Raw genomic sequence first — 23,924 nt, 5'->3', positions numbered from 1 at the left:
CTCTAAACAAATGTGCAAATTAAACTCTACGAAAACAAGCATGTAGTATATGGCCATGTTTTTTAAAGATTATAAAGACAGCTTTAATTGCTAAATAAAAAATATAAATAAAAAAACTGTTATCAGGAATAAGGAATGCACTAACTCCTCTAAATACAGTAACATGTTACTATATTTTTTTTATCCTTTAACTTACATGAAATTTGATTGCCGATATGCTTTTGGAATAAACGGAGTGATTTAAATGGGGAAATGCGAGTCGGTTTAACTGAATCATTACAAAGAACCGGTTCAAATGAACGATTCGTTCTGGACATCACAAGCTGGATGCGGATCTTATTCTCATTCGGAGCCGATTCGCTCTGACAGTCTGCAGGTGCGGGATGAAGATGATGTGAGGATCCGCCGGTCGAACCGATTCACCGGACAGACTGGTGAATATTAGGTATTAATCAGACTATCATCTTGACAGATTATGATGGAGCGTCATCGCAGATCCTCAGCCGGTACCGGAGGCTCTCCGCCCGGGATCAGCCGCTCCAGCGCCGCGGGTGGAGGTGGAAGAAAAGGCGGATTATCTCAGCCGGCTGGATGGCGGTGTCTGCTGTCCTTCACCATCCTATTCCTGGCGTGTGTGTGTGGATTCATCTCCAGACTGTTCGCGGTGATCCGCTTCGAGAGCCTCATTCATGAGTTTGATCCGTGGTGAGGAACTTTCCACGCCTTGACTTGATCGCTTTAAACGCACTTAAATCTCTTGATAACTGTGAAAGTCATCTTGTATTTGAGATCTTGCTTTAACTGTCAGAGCTGCAGTAAAAAAGAGAGTGTTTGGAGACGACACAGAACCAGACAGCTGATGTTTCAGAGCAGCACATTAAAACAAACAGCTGTTTTAGTTTTAGTTCAGCAGCTTTCTGAGAGCAGTGGCTGTCTCTCTGCCCATGACTTACAGTTTTGAGTGTAAACTTGAGTGATCTGACTTCCAGACAGTATTTTTGGTCTTGTGATCTCTGATCATGTGATTTCAGCTTTTCTGAGTTGACCTGCAACAGACTAATTGCCAAAAATGGCTGTTTTCTGCAGGTGTACCTGAGGTCTCAGGTGTGTTTGTAGCACAGGGCGTTCTGCATGTTTTAAAGATGAGTTTTTTCCCAACATTGAAAATGTGAGCTATTGATATCACATAATTTCTTAGTAAAGGTTTTATTTTATTTTGTGGTTTTATTGATTGATTGATTGATTGATTTGTACATCGGATGTGATAGTCTGTAGGTCAACTAGTTGTGTAGATGTTGACATGGTTTGTGTGGAAGGCCATGGAAATTGAGATTTATACGTAATCTGAAAGCTGAATAAACAAGCTTTCCATTGATGCATTGCTACAAGTGTGATTGCATCATATAATAATTGCTGTTAATAATGTTAATCGTCTGGCTGACTACGTCTTGTAGTAATTTTTCTGAAAAATCCTGTCATACGTGCACAAACTAACACTCACCACATAAGCTACTACTAAATATTGTAGAAACGTAATTTTCTATAAAGTTGCTTTGTAATGATTTGTATCGTAAAAAGCGCTATACAAATAAACTTGAATTTAATTTAATTGAAATTGGTCTATTAGGATCGGACAATATTTGGCTGAGATACATCTACTTGAAAATCTGGAATCTGAGGGTGCAATAGAAATACTGAGAAAATCACCTTTAGAATTGTCCAAATGAAGTTCTTAGCAATGCATATTACTAATCAAAAAGAAGTTTGTATGTATTTACGATAGGAACATGATCTTTACTTAATAGCCTAATAATTTTTGGCATAAAAGAAAATTTATAATGTTGACCCATACAGTGTTTTTTGGCTATTGTTAAAAATATAAGACTGCTTTTGTGCTCCACGGTCACATATATACATATGTATGTGTGTGTGTGTGCGCGTAAAAGAAATTTTAATTTTTTTTTAAATCTAACTATTGTAAGATATAAACTCACATTAGATTTATTAGATAGAAAGTTGCAGTTACCTTTTTATATATATTTTTAACTGAATTGTGAGACGTAAATAGAATTCTGAGGAAAAAGTAAATATTGCAAGATGTAAACTCATAATTCTGAGCTTGCTTGAAATACTGAGAGATGACAACTGATAAATGTATTTATTTATATTTATGCTGCAGCACACCAGACATCTGCTCATATCTGTGTATGTCTAGAGAGGATTTACATGTTCATTTAAATGTTTACATTTTTGAAAATTCAGTCTGATTCAGCTCATATTCATTACCAGATATTCTTAATAGATTCTGTAATGAGATGAAGTGAAGTGGAACAGATTGTCTGCTGTTATTGTCTAAACAATAATTGAAGGTGTTCGGTGACTCAGAAGGCATTGAATCATTTGCAATAAGACCGGGAACATGTATTAAGAATGTAAGTCTGATATCATGTTGACTTTAAAGCTGGAGCATCTTATCTTTCTCAAAAATGGTGCAGCATTACTGCATTTATCTCGCACCTAATGATCATGATTGACTGAGAGGAAAACTAATTCTGGTCAGATTCTGGTGTTTGTGTTCACACATGAGTAGAGGAGAGAGAACGAGACGTAGACAGATGGAGAAAGCGCTCTGGCTTGATCTTGTGGTTTGTTTGCCAAACATCCAGTTCCTCCTGCTGCTCGGCGAGACGCAGATAGTTAACCAGTATTGATTAAGTAGCTGTTAGAAACAGCGGTGCGGTCTGTTCTGCCTGATAACACACACATATGGATTTTCTCCATCATTTAATCCAGTGAGTGGTTGGATTCAATTCAAATAGTTGATTAATAAAATAAATCAGGTCAGAATGTAAAAGTCCTGTTTATAAGATACATTTTTGTGTATAATTGTCTAAGTATTTATTGCATGTTTCTCCTCAGTAATAGAATAAGCTCCAAAGCACTGCTGCAGTTTCACTTGTTTTGGGTGCATTTCATAAATGAGGTTTCATCATGGAGCAGGTGTGTTGCACAAAAGATTAATTATGTCTTGTCACGGTCTTTATAGAAACATCTAACCATTGCGATCCCAGAGGCTCTTTTATGACAAACTGAAACAGGTTTATTGTGAGGTTCAAGATTATAGACCGTTAATGGCAGTACAGACTGTAGTCTAAAACTCCTTCTGATTGTGCGATCTTGCACTATGCATCATGGGACGTGGCTCGTGATTGACAGCGCACCTCAAGTCTGTTTGTTTGTTTGTTTTGGCTGCTTCAAAACAGCACACAGTGTTCGTGCATAATCCAGTGCATATTATTTGATGAAAATATAAATATTTATTAGATTACTGTTTTTTTTTTTTTTTTGCTGAGTGCTTCATGAATTAGTTTTATTATTCAGCAGTTTTTAGAATCTGAGCAGTGCTTGGTTTTTCATGTTTGAAAAAAATATACACGCACAATTTAATAAAAATAAAAACAAATCTAATTTTCAATGTCAATTTCATTTAATTTTTTAAAATATAATTTACCTTTTTCTTTTCACAGAAATAGCTTTTTTTTTGCGCATGGTATAAAAAAAATATTTTGATTAAAAAAAAATATATATATGACACAATCATTATTACATCACTGAATATACAAAAATAACATTGCCAATTAATTACCATTCAGAAACAGACTTGTTTACTGCCCTCTTTCAACATCACAATTTTAATTTAAACTGGAGTTTGAAATGTAAAAGAAATTGAGTTTGACTTTGGAATTCTGGATCTGTGACTCAAGATCTAACTCATAGTTTAAATTCCGGATCCAGAATTCCAAAGTTCCAGCAGAAGTCAATCTCTCAGAAATCATCTGCTGCTTTGTTGTATTGTGAGCAGCTTCTTTTAAAGGGTTTGGAGCGTTAAGAATCACACTGAGGGTAAAACCCTAGTGTTTGTTTGTCTGTGAGTGGATGATAAACAGCTTCATTAGTCTCTGTAAGCAGAAACCCTCTGGTGCTTCAGCGCTGGATTCACTCTTCCAGAGCTTCTCAAGTGTGTCTGAAGAGCCGTTCGCTCATTCTGCAGGGAAATGAATCACTCTTTGACTGAATCCTCTTATGTTTGTCTTTGCAGTTTCTGACGGAAACAAACAACAGCATAAAATTCATCAGGTCAAGTATCATTGTCTGTTAAAACATTCACAAGTGAGACAATAGTCATCATGCAGAGAGTCTAGAGCTATAAAAGCAACATGTTGAGCAGCTCAGCTCATTTGAAGAGAGTTGAGACTCTAGAGGAGCTTCGTGTGAGATTACTGGAGTCTTTTTGTTCTCCATTTAATCTCATTGCTGTCCAGGAGAAAGAATTAAGTCATAAGCTATATTTTCTATGTTTTGTGAGCGTTTGTTTGTCTCTCTTTGGCAGAGACATTAGTCTTTTTTCTGGCATAAACACTCGTCTAAGTCAGGCGGCTGGCACTTTTTATATCTATGATGCTCTGGTGAGTGTGTGTGGGTTTGTGACTATAATGACATCATCATCCTCATCTCTGGTGGCTCACACACTGTGTGTTTTGTCAGTGCCATCTCAGATTCCTGGAGTAAAGTCAGTCAGTGCATGCATGCTGAGTTGGAATGGATGATTGTTGATGGAGAACAGAATGGAGGGTCCAATGAAATCCATTTTATTTGATCCAAAATTCTGTTTGACTTTTTCCAGAATTTTTCTGGGTCCCGTTATAATAATTGAGTTTTAATGATCAAAATGCATATCTCCTTAATCGAAATCATGGAACTTGTATGGTTTAACAACATACAACAACATATAATGGTAAAAAAGTGTTTACTGTTGATTTTTCATAATACATTGATGATGAATAAGTATGCATGGATGGAAGACATATTTCCTGTATGATCATGGTGTCCTGATGACAAGGTCATGGGATTGATTTGATTCCCAGTGAATGTATAACCTGATCAAATGATCAACCTTGAATGCAATCATGTCTGTTGCAGTCTGTTAAGTGCATGAATGTAAATGCATAGAGACTGATGATGACAGCAGAGGGCATCTGAAGAGATTCAATGAATCTTTTTCTCTCTAAGAAGCGCTAAAAGGAATCTCTGAAAGCCTTTTCCTCCTGCTATGGTAAATGCTTTGAGAAGTATTATTTTAGAGCATCAACACACGCTAACTCATTTGTCATTCCTCAGGTTTTCAGATGCATACATTTCAAAGGATCTATTTTGTCGGCATATTCGGACATTTTGAAGAGATTTCACTGTAAATCACTTGATGTCACAAAAGCTCTTTGAAGTTTTTTCTTTCTAACTTGAGAGACTCGGTGAGAATACATAATGTGCAATGTTCTCGAGCAAATAAATCTCAACATCTATCTCACTCAATTCAATTTTTTTAAATAAAATATTTATTATTTTAATTAATTCCCTCAAAAACTGCCTAGAACCAGGGTCTTGTAAAACATAGATGAATAAGGTCATTTTAAAAGTCTGATTTGTAGACTTTGAAAAGTCAATAAAATCTTCACTCAGTTTGCTAATTCGCTCCCTCGATCTGCTAAATTGTGCACAGAATTTACTTATTCAAGGGAACAAAATAGTAAATCATGCACACAAAATCGTGCCTACTATTTTTTTCCTGCATGCCATGTGTGGGGCTCCGTATATAATAATTGATTGGGTGTAAATTACTATTTGTGAGTAAAAATTATTTAATAAAATAACTTGATAAACAGCAAAATTTATTTAAAAAAATCTGTTCAGTTTTTAAAGAAACTGGAATTATAGAATTTAATCAGTTTAATTATTACATTTAATTAAATTATTTCAATATAATGCCATTCCTAGTCATTGGCACTAATAATTACGCATCTCTTCAGAATACTCGAGGTTGATATTATTATTCTGAGGGTAAATATTTGTGTCTAACTGTATAATTGAGTCTCATCTCTACATTCACTCTTCCGATTTTCAACTATAATCAATATTTGATGTTTATGTCTGTGTTGGGCTCTAAAGGAATCAGGTAATGACTGTGTCCAGAGGTTTTGTGTTACATGTGATACAGGAAATCAATAGCTAAAGCCGCTGCATTAGAAGTTTGTCTTCACCTGGGTTTGTTTTGCAGGTGTTTTAGTATTTCACATTCTCCTTCAGCCCCTAAAGATTATCAATGAGGTGAAATTCAGTCCGAGTATTCCTCCTTTCTCTCGCTTTCTTCTTCTCCCGCTGTTGTTTATTTCTTCATTTGTGATCGCCTCTGGCGTTTTCATGTTGTTTTGCAGTTCTCTCTCTCTCTCTTTCTGTCTTGCGGTGGTTTGTCGCATGCATTTGTGTCATGGAGGTGCTGGAAAGACAGTAGCTGTCTCCAAACCCACAATATTAAAAATAAACCTTTTTTTTTCTCAGCAATGCCATGGAATAAACCTGTTTTTGTATCCCAAATAACCTTTAAGTGTACATTTCTTGAACAAATCATTTTTTTTTTATCTAAAGAACCTTTTAGAAAGAACCTTTTGTGGAATGCAAGGGTTCCATGGATCTTAAATGGTCTTCATGGAACCATTGATTCCAATAAAGAACGTTTGTTAGATGTGTAGTGAGCTGTCTGCACAGGCAGCATGATATAACTGCCCGGCCATTCGCATTGGACCTTGCTTGCTTGTGATGACTTAAAATGCTGTCATGTCGCTCTTATAATTGGCTTAAGGTCCTGAGCAATCGTCATCACACACCTATTGATTTGAGTCGACTCACAAGAGTCTTCATTTCATGCTCTGCTTTGAGAATATGACAGACTATGCAGCATATTTTATTTGAATGTTCTGATTTAAATTGTATTAGACAAGGATTTAAAAAAAAAAAAAAAATCAATAATGGATATTTTCAGAAAGAGCTTGTACTGGGAAAATTATAAGCTTTTCTGTCTAATATCAAAGTGGAAGAGCTTACATAATGTCTGTATTTTTTATGTTGTTGTTAAAGTATTGTGTATACGGTAATTATCTTTATTTATTGAAATTTTATTGTTATTATGATTATGATTATTATTATTATTTTTTTACTAATATTTAGTTTGCCAAATAGCATTTCTGCAAATGATATTGCATGCATGCAAATAAATAAATACATTTCCTTTTTGTACATCTTTGTAAATGCTCAAGTGAATCAGAAGCTATTATGATCCACAATTTTAGTCTTTTCTTCTTTTTTCCATTATCAATCATTTTCTGTGACTCATTGTCGAACTGTCAAAAGACATTTTTACCCAAAACTTAAAATGCTAAATAACTTATTGCTGAGATGTTATCTACACACCACTCACATGTGCCACGATATGTTCTGTGCACTGTTTTATATGTTCATTTTAATGTTTGTTTTTTATTTTTATATGTACAGTAGTATGTTTTATCTCTTCTGCTCTTTCTTCACTCTCTGTTTTTCTCTTTTTCTCTGTGCGGTTGGTAATAAATGAGAGCTCGTTTATTTTGCACTCTCAGTTTCTCCTTGACTTTCTGTTCTGCAGGCCATTTCTCAAAAGACAATCGATATCCTACATTTCTTTTCAGCAGCCCTGAACTTCCTATTGTCGCTAGCACCACTTCCTATTGATGTGTATGCAATTGAGAAAGTAAACCAAGTTAGATTTCACGATCACTTACATAGTCCTAAAAATGTGTATGTTTGTTTTTCCCATGCAAAAAAATAATGAATGTTTTTTTTTCTGTTGATTTTGTTCTAAAGGTTGAATTCTACTGAAGATCAGACTCTATAGAGTGCCTGTTCAGACTCGTAACTTGTGACTTTTCCCATATCACAGTAATTTAGTTTGATTTAAAGGCTGTTTTTTTACAATGTCTCTGTTTTCTTGTAAACTCAAGCTCATCTATAGAGTTTTATACGTCTGTCGGTGACCTCGTGATGTACAGTTATCCAACACCAGTGGCTCACACCTCCTAGTCCACATATATATCTTCTAATATAAAGTTTGCACTCGACCTTGACAGTTTTTATGATCTATAAATTCACAAAAGACACGATCCAACATCAGCTGTTTGCAGAGAGCTTGTTGGGTTCACAGTGAGTGAATTTAATAGTTGTATTAGCTGTATTGATTGATTCCACAGTAATCCTATAGCTCTTGTTTTAAGCCTCAGCTTGATTAATATTTCTGCTCTGAAGTATGATGTGATGTTTTAATATGATTTCTGCTTCATTTGGTCACTGGCATGCACAAATGATTCTGTTTTAAGATTTACAATGCACTAAACGGCTCTCTCGTCCTTGGGTTTTACTGCATTGCACAATAAAACGGTGTCACAATGATTATTTTTCCCCGGCTGAAAACAGCATTTTTTTTCTTGTGTGTCTGTTGTGATATGAGGGGTCATTGTGTGCGGTTTATGAGTTCATGTGCTTGAGGGATGTTTTTGTGGTTGCGGTGATACATGTGAAATAATGAGCCTGCATCCTTAAATTCATGTTCATTCTGACTGTAGTTTTCATTTAGGATCTGGTAAGATGTATTGACATAACTGTTCAGATTGGCAATTCATATTAATAAATTAGTTTTTGGATAGACAGCATTTTCTCTGTGTTTATTTGGTAGGAAGAACATGCCCCCATTAAGAAACATAAATTATTCTCAGAATTTAAATTCTAGGGGGGGGGGGGATATTGTCCCTTAATAAACCTAAATAATTCCTGAATGTAGTGTGTAGTATGCAGTACATTATGCCTTTCTCTTCAGTGCTCTGGCAGTGTAAGATCAGGTCATGTTTGACTAAATGAATCAAACGTGGATGAATTGAATCTTTTTGGAGTCTAATAAGAGCTGAAGCATTTCCCTGTGAGATCTGAATGGTTTCTGACTGATCTCAGACCAGCTCTGAATCTCTGATCAGGATGAAACCGGTGCTGTTTTCTTCTGATGGTGCCGTGAAGTGAGCAGAGATCCCACTCCATCATTAATGAATCTCTCCACGTCAGACGAATCAGATTATTCACTAACAGATGTTGGTTATCTTCAGCATGAAGCTCTAGTAATGCTCCACCTGCTTTATTTTCATGTAAATCCTCATGATACGTCTGTTCTGATCAGAGTCTGAATACTGTGATCAGGATGTTTCAATGCGTGACCGCTTTTAATCATTTGAATGAATCCAAAGCAAATTTAGTCATGGCAGGTTTGTGTTTGTGTTCTCATGGTGTTTGTTGATCTAGGACTGAATGATTAGAGTAGATAAAGCTCAAAGGACATGTGTGATTACAGGGGTCTTTGTACATCTGAGACGCAGGAGATTCAGCCAGACGTCTGTGTTTGTTCTCTGTTCTGCAGTCGAGCACAGCTGAGATCTTTCACTGGTGTTTTATTGAGTTTTGAATGGATCAAACGTCCTGGAGTCGTTTGTGATAAACTCTTCTTCTTAGAGTCACTTTAATGTCTTATTGATGTCTGTCTATCTGTCGTTCTTAAACCTAAACAAAAGCTTAAATACTGTAATTTATGATGAAATCCGTCATCAAAAGATGCCAGATTAACTGGAACATGTAACATGTTTTTGGGTTGTTGAGTTATTGAGGTTTTTATTCATTGTAATTCTAGATTTAGAGCTGCCCAGAAGGTAGAAATGGGTCACTCTTTATGTGTGTGTGTGTGTGTGTGTGTGTGTGTTGTCCATTGTCCCAAAAAAAGAACCTGTTATCCATCACATTTATTTCACCTCCACCTGTCTCTCTCTCTGTCTGTCTCTCTTTCAGTTTTCTCTTTGTTGATGGTGAATTCAGGCTCCTCTGTCTCTCTAAACTCTGTTCTTTGTGAGTTTTTTTGTCATTCTTCTGTGAATTTGTGTGTGAAGTGAGAGGACTCATGCTGAGCTGGAAACATCTGTCTGAAAACCTTCATCCATCCAGTGTTGGAGACAACATGACTACTTTTCTTCTGTTCTGCCTCCTCCTCCATCAGTCTCTCACTCTCAGATCTTGAGCTCCTTTTGATTTTGACCTTCACGTGTGTAAACAAACACTCAATCTGAGTTGGGTAATCCTGTTGAGATTGTGATGAATATTGTTATGAGCTGCTGATGTTCCAGAGATGAGACGTCACAGAGATCAGTTCAGTCATTTTATTGTGGTTGTTACCTGTAGTTTGTCCATAATGGCATTTAGTTCAGGTGATATTAAATATGTGGAATAAATATGAAAATGGGAACTTGGTCTGATCTGGATAATCTTAATTTATAAATAAAACACTGACAGTCATCTCTCAGTATTTATTTTCAAAATAAACCTTGATTTACTCAGATGCAACACATGAGTTATGTTTTTCATTCAGATCAATTTGTGTTTATTTAATACATTTGAATTCAGATCAGTTGTGATTGCAATCTATTTCAGTTTAATTATTAGTTAAGATCAATTGTATTTTGATTCGATTTGGTTCTGCTTTTAATTCATGTAAGTTGTTTGTAATCCATTTATATTGACATTTTATTTCAGATCAGTTGTTTTTTATATATACAAATTAGGTTTTGATATTCAGACCTGTTGCGTTTTTAATCCATGTTTAATCCATGTGATTTTTAAATAATATAATTTGCTTTTAAATCAGATCTGTTTGTTTTCAATTCAGATTAATTGTGTTTTTAAGAAGTTCATTTCTTTAAAAAAAATTAAAATCAGATCAGGTGTGTTTGTTATCAATATCACTTTGATTTTTAATATAGATTGTGTTCTTGTGTAGAGTCTCATTCCAACACTTTTGACTGTACAACAGAATCTGTCATAGACACAGAAAACTGGAGAAAACTGATTAATGAAGACTGACTATCCTAAAACAATGTCTCTGTGTGTGTGTGTGTGTGTGAGTGTGTCATCTTTGATGGATTACCAGCACTGGCTTCACGACCTCTAGAGCAGAGAAATATGGGTTCTCTGAGATCAGCTCACATACACATTCAGCCTGTCATCCGCTCAGACTGTCTGTTGTGTGTTTGAATGTGTGTGTGTGTGTGTGTGTGTGAGTGTGTCATCTTTGATGGATTACCAGCACTGGCTTCACGACCTCTAGAGCAGAGAAATATGGGTTCTCTGAGATCAGCTCACATACACATTCAGCCTGTCATCCGCTCAGACTGTCTGTTGTGTGTTTGAATGTGTGTCTGTGTGTGTGTGTGTGTGTGTGTGTGAGGATGTTCAGTGGGAGTTTGTGAGTTTCTCTCATTGTGTCCAGAAGCTTTTGATGTTCTCATGTTGTGCTCACAGATGCTGGTCTGACCCAGACAGACAGATGCAGATGATGTTCATGTTCACTCAGAATCTGAGGAAGTGCAGTGTCATTGTTTACAGCTCATACCTTCAGAAGATTCATACAGTATATATATATATATATATATATTTTTTTTTTCTTTTTGTTATAGCTTGTTATTTATTTATAAGCTATTTATTTTTCATTCATGCATGCATCCGTCTGGACTCTGGACTCTTTGCTTAACTTTCTGTCTTTCGAATGTCTTCATTTATTTATGTATTTATTTGTCATGAGTTCATCTATTTATTTCATACATTTATTTGTATTTTCATTCATCTGGAACTGAATGATGCTTTTCATGTTTAGGGAAGTCGTGGCCTAATGGTTAGAGAGTCAGACTCCCAATCGAAAGGTTGTGAGTTCGAGTCCCGGGCCGGCAGGAATTGTGGGTGGGGGGAGTGCATGTACAGTTCTCTCTCCACCTTCAATACCATGACTTAGGTGCCCTTGAGCAAGGCATTGAACCCCCAACTGCTCCCCGGGCGCCGCAGCATAAATGGCTGCCCACTGCTCCGGGTGTGTGCTCACAGTGTGTGTGTTCACTGCTCTGTGTGTGTGCATTTCGGATGGGTTAAATGCAGAGCACAAATTCTGAGTATGGGTCACCATACTTGGCTGAATGTCACTTCACTTTCATGTACTTTCTTTATTCTCTGTCTTTATTCATTTATTTATTTGTCATGAGCTCATTTTATTTATTTATTTATCATTTATATTTCATGAGCACGTCGTTTTTTTATTTATGTTGTGAGCTTGTTATAGCTTCATCATCAGAATGTAAAGTCTGTCATAATTCACAGCATATATATGTGACCCTAGACCACAAAACCAGTTATAAGGGTACATTTTTCAAAATTGATATTTATGCATCATCTGAAAGCTGAATAGATAAGATTTCCATTGATGTTTGGTTTGTGAGGAGGACAATATTTGGCCGAGAAACTATTTGAAAATCTGGAATCTGAACAATCTAAATTTTGAGCAAATCACCTTTAAAATTGTCCAAATGAATTTATTAGCAATGCATATTACTTATCAAAAATTAAGTTTCAATATATTTACATAGGAAATTTACAGAATATCTTCATGGAAGATATTTTCATGGATCTTTACTTATTATCCTAATGATTTTTGGCATAAAAGAAAAATCGATCATTTTGACCCATACAATGTTTCTTTGGCTATTGCTACAAATATACCCCAGAGACTTAAGACTGTTTTTGTGCTCCAGGGTCACATATGTGATGGTGGACTGATTCCAGTTCAGCTGTTCTGAAAGTTCTGTAAAGAAGGGCAGAAACATCACACCGCACAAATGACGTTACATTCATGTTGGACATCAGCACAAACTCTGCAGTCTGTGAATATTCATGTGTGTTTGTGAACAGGTTTAACTACAGATCCACCCATCATCTGACCACCAATGGTTTCTACGAGTTCCTCAACTGGTTCGATGAGAGAGCCTGGTATCCTCTGGGACGAATCGTTGGAGGAACAGTGAGTCGAGATTCAGTTCATTCACGTCTGAAATCTGATTCTTCTGAGGAGCTTCAGACCGGTTTCTGTGTTCCTGCAGGTCTATCCTGGTCTGATGGTGACTGCAGGTCTGATTCACTACATCTTGAACCTCATCCACCTGACCGTCCACATCCGGGACATCTGCGTGTTCCTGGCACCCGTCTTCAGCGCTCTGACGGCCGTGGCCACCTTCCTGCTGACATGTGAGCTGTGGAATCAGGAGGCGGGGCTTCTGTCCGCCTGCTTCATGGCTGTCGTGCCCGGATACATCTCACGCTCGGTGGCTGGATCCTTTGATAACGAGGCCATCGCCATATTCGCCCTGCAGTTCACCTACTTCCTTTGGGTAAGAGGAAGCTCTGGAGGAAGTTCGGCTTGGCTTTTTGAATTCAACTAGAAGTGAGTTTTCTGTGTTCATTCAGGTGAAGTCAATCAAAACTGGATCAGTGTTCTGGACCGTCGGATGTTGCCTCTCGTATTTCTACATGGTGAGTGTTAAAAATTTACTGAATTCAGTCTGTGTATCTACACGGAAGAAGAAATGCATTAAGTGTACTGAATGTTAACTTGTACTGTACATTTTTTTAATACTTGCATAAATGCTTGTTAGTACATTGGGCAGTACACTTACCCATATTTCAAAGACAGTAATTATGAAACTGCATATAAAAATTAACTTAAGTCCTCTTTAAGTGGGTTGAAAAAGCACACGTAAGTTCAGCTAGTGGTATTTAATATAAAAGTAAACTATAATACATTTTTATTTAATTGCAAATAACGTGTAGTTAAGTGAAACCATTACATCCATTTCCGAAGTTCCTCTATTAGGGATTTTTGAAAATGACCTTTCATGCAGTGTGTACAGCTCTAAGTGAATGAAAGCATCCTGCAAAGTATAAAGTTACTGTCTCTCAAACAAAGAGTCGACTCTGAATCATTGAAACGATTCATTTCTAAAAAGAATCCCAAGCCGTTTTATGTTGAGTCAACATGAAATATTAGCATATTTCCCACCCACTTGTTGGCCTTTTTGCGTTTGTCTGAATGAAAATGCAAATCCATTCTTTGCCACTAGGTGCTTCTTTTGGAACAGAAAAAACAATGGTTCCCTGGTAACACTGTACACAAAGCAGCACTGCGTTCACAAACACCGCTTTATCAGGCATTACAGGCATGATGTAATGAAAATCAGACCAATCACGGCAGATTAGCATCACGCAATGAGGGGTTTAAAAAAATGAATCCTTAAACAAATAGTTTGGGAGTAGTTGAGCATGTAAGGTAAAAATAAATGCATATTATAAGACAATGAAAGTGTCAACCTATTGTTGGGGACTCCCATAACCAAAATATGAACCTTCCATTACCCATAATAGGGTCACTTTAAGTAATTTGTATGTTAAAATGTACTTCTTTTTTTAAGGGTATTGGAGATGTTTCCATCAAATTAGAGAGATCTGAATAAACACTTTCAAATAATAAGACTAAAAATCTCTTTGTTGTTCGTTCTGAACTATTAAAGCTGATTGATTCTGTGTTTCTGCTCACGGTCAAAACGATTCAGACAATCAGGGTGTTTTTCACAGAGCGAAATTAATGTTGTTGTTTTGTTTTTTGACCAAAGAGGGAAAATAATAGAGAAATGACTTCAGACGTACAGAGTGTTTGTGTGTGTGTTTGAGGTGTCGGCGTGGGGCGGTTACGTCTTCATCATTAATCTGATTCCTCTTCACGTGTTCGTTCTGCTGTTGATGCGCCGCTTCAGTAAGAGAGTTTACATCGGTGAGTCTCAGACAAGATTCACAGCAGAAACTGCACTTTGATTCATTCCAGCGTTGATTCTGATTGGCCGTCTCTCTCTCTCTCTCTCTCCCAGCGTACAGCTCATTCTACATCATTGGTCTGGTTCTGTCTATGCAGATTCCTTTCGTTGGGTTTCAGCCAATCAGAACCAGCGAACACATGGCAGCAGCTGGTGAGTCTCTCCTCATTGGCTAACGAGTCATAAACATAAACGTTGATTCAGTGTTGATTTAATGTTGATTCAGTGTGTGTGTGTGTGTGTGTGTGTGTGTGTGTGTGTGTGTGTGTGTGCAGGTGTGTTCGTGCTCGTGCAGCTCTACTCATTCATACAGTTCCTGCGGGACAGACTGACGCGGCAGGACAAACAGAGTCTGTTTTCTGTCTGCGTTTTTGTCGCTGCGCTGCTGCTGTTTGTGTGTGTTGTTTACCTCAGCTGCATCGGTCAGTTTACCACGGTACATGATCATGTGACATACTATATGATGACATGAGCATCTGCTGATGATGGTGTGTTTTTGTGTGTTCAGGTTGGATCGCTCCGTGGAGCGGACGCTTTTATTCACTCTGGGACACGGGGTAAAAATACACTGACAATTACATCATTTACAATCAAAAACTCATGTTTTAGCAACAAGCTAAACTCAACTCAGGACACCCTAGAAACTGAAACCCTAACATCTGCACAGCAACTCTTTTTGGCCTTTTCTTTACAGACAAACAACACAAAAATGTCATTTTAAATCAGGGTTTCTGTTCATTTCAGGAAATATTTTCATGCCGTCTGATATTTTTTGTGCAGCTATGCTAAGATTCATATTCCGATCATCGCATCGGTATCGGAGCACCAGCCGACCACCTGGGTTTCCTTCTTCTTTGATCTTCACATCCTGGTCTGCACCTTCCCAGCAGGCCTGTGGTTCTGCATCAGAAACATCAACGCCGAGCGCGTGTTCGGTACGTGCCGTGCTGTGAGTGCTTTCCTTCAGGTCCAGTGCTGCGTGTCTCAGGTGTGTGTGTCTATGTTTGTCCTGCAGTGGTTCTGTATGGCATCAGCGCGGTGTATTTCGCCGGTGTGATGGTGCGGCTCATGCTGACTCTGACGCCTGTGGTGTGCGTTCTGTCGGCCGTGTGTTTCTCCAGCGTGTTTGAACGCTATCTGAGCGACGAGCTCAAGCAGGACGATCCTCCGGCTGAAGACACCTCTGACGAGGATGACAGGAGGAACCCTGGGAGTCTCTATGATAAGGTGCGACAAGAACCTGCATGAATCTACAGAAGATCAATGATTCACCACAGAAGAGAGATTTTAGAACATCTGATACACTTCAGATCAGGAAAACAACTTTAACATGAATTTTGTACTTGATGTGAATTTTGTGAGAGGACAGAAAATTAAAGCAGATTTTCTCAGCTATTTTTAATACATATATAATTGTTTCTAATATATATATATATATATATGGCTGGACAAACCCTGGAGCACAAAAACAGTCTTAAGTCTCTGGGGTATATTTGTAGCAATAGCCATAAATACTAAATACTAATTTTTATTTTATGCCAAAAATCATTAGGATATTCAATAAAGATCATGTTCCATGAAGATATTTTGAAAATTTCCTTCTGTAATTATATATCAAAACATAATTTTTGATTTGTAATATGCATTGCTAAGAATTCATTTGGACAACTTTAAAGGATGATTTTCTCAATATTTAGATTTTTTTTACACCCTCAGATTCCAGATTTTCAAATAGTTGTATCTCCTCCAAATATTGTCCGATCCTAATAAACCATACATCAATGGAAAGCTTATTTGTTCAGCTTTTAGAATTTTTATAAATCTCAATTTTTAAATATTTACACTTAAGACTAGTTTTGTGTTCCAGGGTCACATATAAGGATCATAAATAATGTTTGAGAGGTTTAGAGTAATGTAATTTTAATATTGACTTTAGGCAGTCTAGTGATCATGTGTGTTAAACTGATGTGTGTCGCCCCCTGCTGGTGTGTGTGTGTGTGTGTGTGTGTCAGGCTGGTAAGCTGCGCAAGCATCACGTGTGTGAAGAGGGTTTGGGTTCAAACATCAGGAGTCTGGTGATCGTCCTCCTGCTGCTGCTGCTGCTGATGTTCACCGTTCACTGCACATGGGTCACCAGTAACGCTTATTCCAGTCCCAGTGTCGTGCTGGCGTCTTACAACCACGATGGGTACTGACACACACACACACACACACACACACACACACACAAATACACTTGAACACATATACAGCGGCTCATCCGTCCTCCTGTTTGTTTCAGATCACGTCGCATCCTGGATGATTTCAGAGAGGCGTACTATTGGCTGCGGCTCAACACGGACCAACACGCACGTGTCATGAGCTGGTGGGATTATGGGTATCAGATCGCAGGCATGGCCAACAGAACCACGCTAGTGGATAACAACACCTGGAACAACAGCCACATCGCACTGGTGAGACACGCGCTGGCCACAGGAAGAGATGCTTGACAGGAAGTCTGACTGCCTCTCTCTGATTGGCTCTCTCAGGTGGGCAAAGCCATGGCGTCCAATGAGAGCGTGGCGTATGACATCATGAGGCTGCTGGACGTGGACTATGTGCTGATCATCTTCGGAGGGGTGATCGGATATTCAGGCGATGACATCAACAAGTTCCTGTGGATGGTGAGGATCGCCGAGGGAGAACATCCCAGAGACGTGCGGGTTAGTCATCATACCATACCAAAGAGCCAACAGTAAAATATAACTAACTGAAACTACAGCTATTGCACATCGAATACGATAACTGAAATAAAGCCTAAATAAAATATACATATTAGATAAAAAACCTAAATGAAAATTAGGAATGTTGCCTATGCAACTAACTAAAATAAGTTTAAGATGAAATAATTAACTGAAATAATTGTATATATTATATAGATGTACATAAAAAATAGAAATGCAAATATAATTACTAAAGCTGCAACAAATCTTGTTCATTAATTGAAATAAAGCTAAAATAAGATATTAATAACCACTAAAAAATCTTGGCAAGCTAAATAGAAATATAATTTTTTAAAATATTAAATAATATTATTTTTGGGAAGTCGTGGCCTAGTGGTTAGAGAGTTTGACTCCTAACCCTAGGGTTGTGGGTTCGAGTCTTGGGCAGGCAATAACACGACTTAGGTGCCCTTGAGCAAGGCATCGAACCCCCAACTGCTCCCCGGGTGCTGCAGCATAAATGGCTGCCCAGTGCTCCGGGTGTGTGTTCACAGTGTGTGTGTGTGTGTGTGTGTGTTCACTGCTGTGTGTGTGTGTGCACTTTGGATGGGTTAAATGCAGAGCACAAATTCTGAGTATGGGTCACCATACTTGGCTGTATGTCACGTCACTTTCACTTTAACTCGATTTTATTCTTTATAACTCGATTCCAAAAAAGTTAGGACACTGTAAACATTGTGAATAAAAACAGAATGCAATGATGTGGAAGTTTCAAATTTGAAAAAAACTGAGAAAATGTATCATTTAATTGATTTTAAATTTCATGGCATCAACACATCTCAAAAAAGTTGGGACAAGGCCATGTTTACCACTGTGTGGCATCCCCTCTTCTTTTTATAACAGTCTGCAAACGTCTGGGGACTGAGGAGACAAGCCGCTCAAGTTTAGGAATAGGAATGTTGTCCCATTCTTGTCTAATACAGGCTTCTAGTTGCTCAACTGTCTTAGGTCTTCTTTGTCGCATCTTCCTCTTTATGAAGCGCCAAATGTTTTCTATGGGTGAAAGATCTGGACTGCAGGCTGGCCACTTCAGTACCCGGATCCTTCTTCTACACATGATGTTGTAATTGATGCAGTATGTGGTCTGGCATTGTCAATGTTATGTTATGTGTATGTTGAAAAATGCAAGGTATGGGAGCATATGTTGCAACCCCATACCATCAGAGATGCAGGCTTCTGAACTGAGCGCTGATAACATCTTGGGTTGTGGTGGATTGTGTTCACAGACAATGTTTTCTGGAAGTATTCCTGAGCCTATGTTGTGATTTCCATTACAGTAGCATTCCTGTATGTGATGCAGTGCCGTCTAAGGGCTGAGGATCACAGGCATCCAGTATGGTTTTCTGTCCTTGACCCTTACACAGAGATTGTTCCAGATTCTGTGAATCTTTGGATGATATTATGCACTGTAGATGATGATAAATTCAAACTCTTTGCAATTTTTCTGCAAATTGGTCCTCCAGCTGTTCTTTATATGTACATTTAACTTTTCTGGCCTCTTATTGCTACATGTCCCAACTTTTTTGCAATGTGTAGCTCCACAGAGAAATCCAAAATGAGCCAATATTTGGCATGACATTTCAAAATGTCTCACTTTCAACATTTGATATGTTATCTATCTTCTATTGTGAATAAAATATATGTTTATGAGATTTGTAAATTATTCCATTTCTTTTATACCTACAATTTGTACAGTGTCCCAACTTTTTAGAAATCGGGTTTGTGTGTGTGTATATATATATATATATATATATATATATATATATATATATATAATTACTAATATTAAAATAAAATGAATTGCATAGAAAATAAATAGAAAAATAAAAAATTATATATACAGTGTGTGTATGTATATATATATATATATATATATATATACACACACATATATATATATACACACACATATATATATACACATATATATATACAGTACATGCCAAAAGTTTGGACACACCTTCTCATTCAAAGAGTTTTCTTTATTTTCATGACTATGAAAATTGTAGATTCACACTGAAGGCATCAAAACTATGAATTAACACATGTGGAATTATATACATAACAAAAAAGTGTGAAACAACTGAAAATATGTCGTATTCTAGGTTCTTCAAAGTAGCCACCTTTTGCTTTGATTACTGCTTTGCACACTCTTGGCATTCTCTTGATGAGCTTCAAGAGGTAGTCACCTGAAATGGTCTTCCAACAGTCTTGAAGGAGTTCCCCGAGAGATGCTTAGCACTTGTTGGCCCTTTTGCCTTCTGTCTGCGGTCCAGCTCACCCCTAAACCATCTCGATTGGGTTCAGGTCCGGTGACTGTGGAGGCCAGGTCATCTGGCGCAGCACCCCATCACTCTCCTTCTTGGTCAAATAGCCCTTGATGCCTCAGTGTGACTCTACAATTTTCATAGTCATGAAAATAAAGAAAACTCTTTGAATGAGAAGGTGTGTCCAAACTTTTGGTCTGTACTGTGTACAGTCGTGGCCAAAAGTTTTGAGAATTACATAAATATTAGTTTTCAAAAAGTTTGCTGCTAAACTGCTTTTAGATCTTTGTTTCAGTTGTTTCTGTGATGTACTGAAATATAATTACAAGCACTTCATACGTTTCAAAGGCTTTTATCGACAATTACATGACATTTATGCAAAGAGTCAGTATTTGCAGTGTTGGCCCTTCTTTTTCAGGACCTCTGCAATTCGACTGGGCATGCTCTCAATCAACTTCTGGGCCAAATCCTGACTGATAGCAACCCATTCTTTCATAATCATATCTTGGGGTTTGTCAGAATTAGTGGGTTTTTGTTTTTCCACCCGCCTCTTGAGGATTGACCACAAGTTCTCAATGGGATTAAGATCTGGGGAGTTTCCAGGCCATGGACCCAAAATTTCAACATTCTGGTCCCCGAGCCACTTAGTTATCACTTTTGCCTTATGGCACGGTGCTCCATCGTGCTGGAAAATGCATTGTTCTTCACCAAACTGTTGTTGGATTGTTGGAAGAAGTTGCTGTTGGAGGGTGTTTTGGTACCATTCTTTATTCATGGCTGTGTTTTTGGGCAGAATTGTGAGTGAGCCCACTCCCTTGAATGAGAAGCAACCCCACACATGAATGGTGTCAGGATGCTTTACTGTTGGCATGACACAGGACTGATGGTAGCGCTCACCTTTTCTTCTCCGGACAAGCCTTTTTCCAGATGCCCCAAACAATCAGAAAGGGGCTTCATCGGAGAATATGACTTTGCCCCAGTCCTCAGCAGTCCATTCACGATACTTTCTGCAGAAGATCAATCTGTCCCTGATGTTTTTTTTGGAGAGAAGTGGCTTCTTTGCTGCCCTTCTTGACACCAGGCCATCTTCCAAAATCTTGGCCTCACTGTGCGTGCAGATGCGCTCACACCTGCCTGCTGCCATTCCTGAGCAAGCTCTGCACTGGTGGCACTCCGATCCTGCAGCTGAATCCTCTTTAGGAGACCATCCTGGCGCTTGCTGGACTTTCTTGGACTCCCTGAAGCCTTCTTTACAAGAATTGAACCTCTTTCCTTGAAGTTCTTGATGATCCTATAAATTGTTGATTTAGGTGCAATCTTAGTAGCCACAATATCCTTGCCTGTGAAGCCATTTTTATGCCACACAATGATGGCTGCAAGTGTTTCTTTGCAGGTCACCATGGTTAACAATGGAAGAACAATGATTTCCACCTTCTCCACCTTCAATACCACGACTTAGGTGCCCTTGAGCAAGGCATCGAACCCCCAACTGCTCCCCGGGCGCCGCAGCATAAATGGCTGCCCACTGCTCCGGGTGTGTGCTCACAGTGTGTGTGTGTGTTCACTGCTCTGTGTGTGTGCACTTCGGATGGGTTAAATGCAGAGCACAAATTCTGAGTATGGGTCACCATACTTGGCCGAATGTCACTTCACCTTCACCTTCATTTCAAGCATCACCCTCCTTTTAACATGTCAAGTCTGCCATTCTAACCCAATCAGCCTGACATAATGATCTCCAGCCTTGTGCTCGTCAACAATCTCACCTGAGTTAACAAGACGATTACTGAAATGATCTCAGCAGGTCCTTTAATGACAGCAAGGAAATGCAGTGGAAAGGTTTTTTTGGGAATAAGTTAATTTTCATGGCAAAGAAGGACTATGCAATTCATCTGATCACTTTCATAACGTTCTGGAGTATATGCAAATTGCTATTATAAAAACTTAAGCAGCAACTTTTCCAATTTCCAATATTTATGTAATTCTCAAAAATTTTGACTGTATATATATATATATATATATATATATTTATATTAACAAAATTACTAATACTAAAATAATAATAATAATTACATAGAAAATAAATAGAAATATTAGAAAACTAATAAAATGATGAAAGCACATAATTTACTAAAACTAAGATAAAAAAAATCTAACAAAAAAAGAAAAAAATGAAATAAATAAATAAAAAAATATATAAAAAGATAATTCAAAAAATGAAATAAATACAATAATAGTATATAAATAGTAACAAAATATCACTGCCACCTCATACAGACTGAAAGCAAAGATCATCTTCCTCTTGAACAGGAAGTGTTTGTGTTGTGTGTTCAGGAGAGTGATTTCTTCACGCCGCTGGGAGAGTTCAGAGTGGATAAAGCCGCGTCTCCAGCGCTGCTCAACTCTCTGATGTACAAGATGTCCTACTATCGCTTCGGAGAGATGCAGGTGATGCTGGTCACATGATCTCATCCTGAAGCGTGTTTGGCGTCTCTCGTGTGTCAAACATTTCCTCTCTGTTCAGCTGGACTTCAGAACTCCTCCAGGATTCGACCGAACACGAAACGCAGAGATCGGAAACAAGGACGTGAGGCTGAGGCACCTGGAGGAAGCCTTTACCTCCGAGCACTGGCTCGTCCGGATCTATAAAGTCAAAGATCTGGAGAACCGGCAGCCACTGGAGCACAAACCTCGGGTCACCAATCACACACACACACACTCCAGGAAGGTACATGTCTCCTAGTGTCATTTACGGTTGTTTTCTTGACCTGATGTTGTTTTAACATTGTTGATCTGTGCAGGGCTCCAGGAGGAAACGAGGATTCATTAAAAACAAACTTGTTCTGAAGAAAGGCCGAAGATTGAGCCGGAAACTGAAGCGAACTGGACTAGACTGAACAGAACCGGATCAATGAAGATGAAGACCGACTGTTTGATTTCAGCTGGTGCTCTGATGCTCTAATGCTGGTTATTATCTTTATTTCACTGCTTCATGCTTGAATATGTGTTTGATATGACTGAGAATGACAGAGGGGAAGATTAACAACAACTTTTTAGACATTTAAGATGAAATCTGAAGGAGAATGAAGATATTAAACCAAAGATCTCATGTTCTCCTCACATGAAGCATTTACACTTGAAAGTGACAAAATATTGGGGCCTAAAATGTAAGATTTCTGTATTTGAATTGCATATAAAAATGGAGTACACCGTTTAAACAAAACAGGATAAATATAGTGATTCATATTTGTCAGTCATACATAAATGAAATCTCAGATTTCTTACTGTATAATTGCATCTATTGATTTTATTTAAATAATCATTTTCAAAGTGTATTGTGAAAACAATTTAATTTATTTAAAAACAAAATATGTACATGGTTCAAATATGAAACAATATTCCATTAGTTCAAACAGATCAGATTGGTTTATGATAATTATATAAACCTGGCATTGTGTATGTAAAACACATTCAGTTCATTAGTACAATTACAGAAATCTTGACCGGTTTCATTTATTATGACTGACAAAAATGCATCACATTAAGTTTATTAGTTTTTGTTAATACTGTGTAATCCAAATAAATTGACATTTTATATGCAATCAAATACTGATATTTTATACTTTGTGAATGTGTTTTGTTTCGTTTTAGTATGCAATAAATCGATGCAGTAATTATCGGGACTTTTTCCTGTAACTGTGAATTGATTTTCTTTTTGTGATAATTGTACAAGAATGTTTTCCATGTGATGTAGAACTCAGATTTTATAGTAGAGTTTTGTATGCAAAAACAGATGGAGATCTCACCGTCACTGATCAGATGCTGCTTCAGTCCTCAGACTTCAACTCTGGGTGGATTTTTATAGTCTATAACTCTGTACTGATTCCTTTTATTTCTTTATAAATGCTTCTATCTCTGTTTGTATTCTTTTGTGTCCTGTAGAAATGAGGCTGTGAATGGATGTCTTAAAGATGGCATGCTTGACAGCGAACACTGAACAGAATGTGCATATCCTCTTGTAAAACATCATCTTGCTGTTCTCATTTATGTTTTTCTTTTGCACATAAAGACCACAATAAAAATGACCAGAATTTGGTAAAAAAAAAAAAAAAAACAGCGTGCAAGACGTCTGGTGTCATTTACAAAACCAGACCATTATGCTGCTTGATATTGCAATCTGTTATTTCTTATGTCATTTTAATTCGTTATCATAATCATAAACACTGGTTTGAGTATTTAACGCACTTTGTTATGCTTGTAATCAT

The 23,924-nt window shown here is 37.6% G+C and overlaps 1 protein-coding gene across 2 annotated transcripts; it reads left to right on the top strand.

The window, feature by feature from the left end:
- Positions 1–218: 218 nt before the first annotated feature.
- LOC132103926 (dolichyl-diphosphooligosaccharide--protein glycosyltransferase subunit STT3B-like) lies at positions 219–23,737 on the top strand. Of its 2 annotated transcripts, none has more exons than XM_059509003.1 (17): positions 219–394; positions 473–705; positions 12,682–12,790; positions 12,870–13,157; positions 13,234–13,299; positions 14,494–14,593; positions 14,688–14,786; positions 14,909–15,055; positions 15,142–15,190; positions 15,414–15,568; positions 15,649–15,860; positions 16,646–16,821; positions 16,915–17,086; positions 17,162–17,335; positions 21,994–22,107; positions 22,184–22,387; positions 22,461–23,737. In XM_059509003.1, the coding sequence occupies exons 1-17, from the start codon at positions 296–298 to the stop codon at positions 22,554–22,556; spliced, it is 2,493 nt and encodes an 830-aa protein (XP_059364986.1). In that variant the 5' UTR covers positions 219–295; the 3' UTR covers positions 22,557–23,737. The 2 variants fall into 2 exon arrangements, with proteins under 2 accessions (XP_059364986.1, XP_059364987.1); XM_059509004.1 differs by having other exon boundaries at positions 230–376.
- The last annotated feature ends 187 nt before the right edge of the window (positions 23,738–23,924 follow it).

Source organism: Carassius carassius, chromosome 25, assembly GCF_963082965.1.
Source record: "Carassius carassius chromosome 25, fCarCar2.1, whole genome shotgun sequence".
Taxonomy (NCBI): domain Eukaryota; kingdom Metazoa; phylum Chordata; class Actinopteri; order Cypriniformes; family Cyprinidae; genus Carassius; species Carassius carassius.
Note: the sequence above shows the minus strand (reverse complement) of the source record. Positions and strands in the feature narration are given on the sequence as shown.

What these genes read in the sequence shown, in the direction of transcription:
- LOC132103926 (XM_059509003.1), top strand. Translation starts at nt 296, where the DNA reads ATGAACGATTCGTTCTGGACATCACAAGCTGGATGCGGATCTTATTCT. An exon ending in GACGAATCGTTGGAGGAACA is followed by an intron (nt 12,791 to 12,869) that starts GTGAGTCGAGAT and finishes GTGTTCCTGCAG; the next exon opens with GTCTATCCTGGTCTGATGGT. An exon ending in AACATCCCAGAGACGTGCGG is followed by an intron (nt 17,336 to 21,993) that starts GTTAGTCATCAT and finishes TTGTGTGTTCAG; the next exon opens with GAGAGTGATTTCTTCACGCC.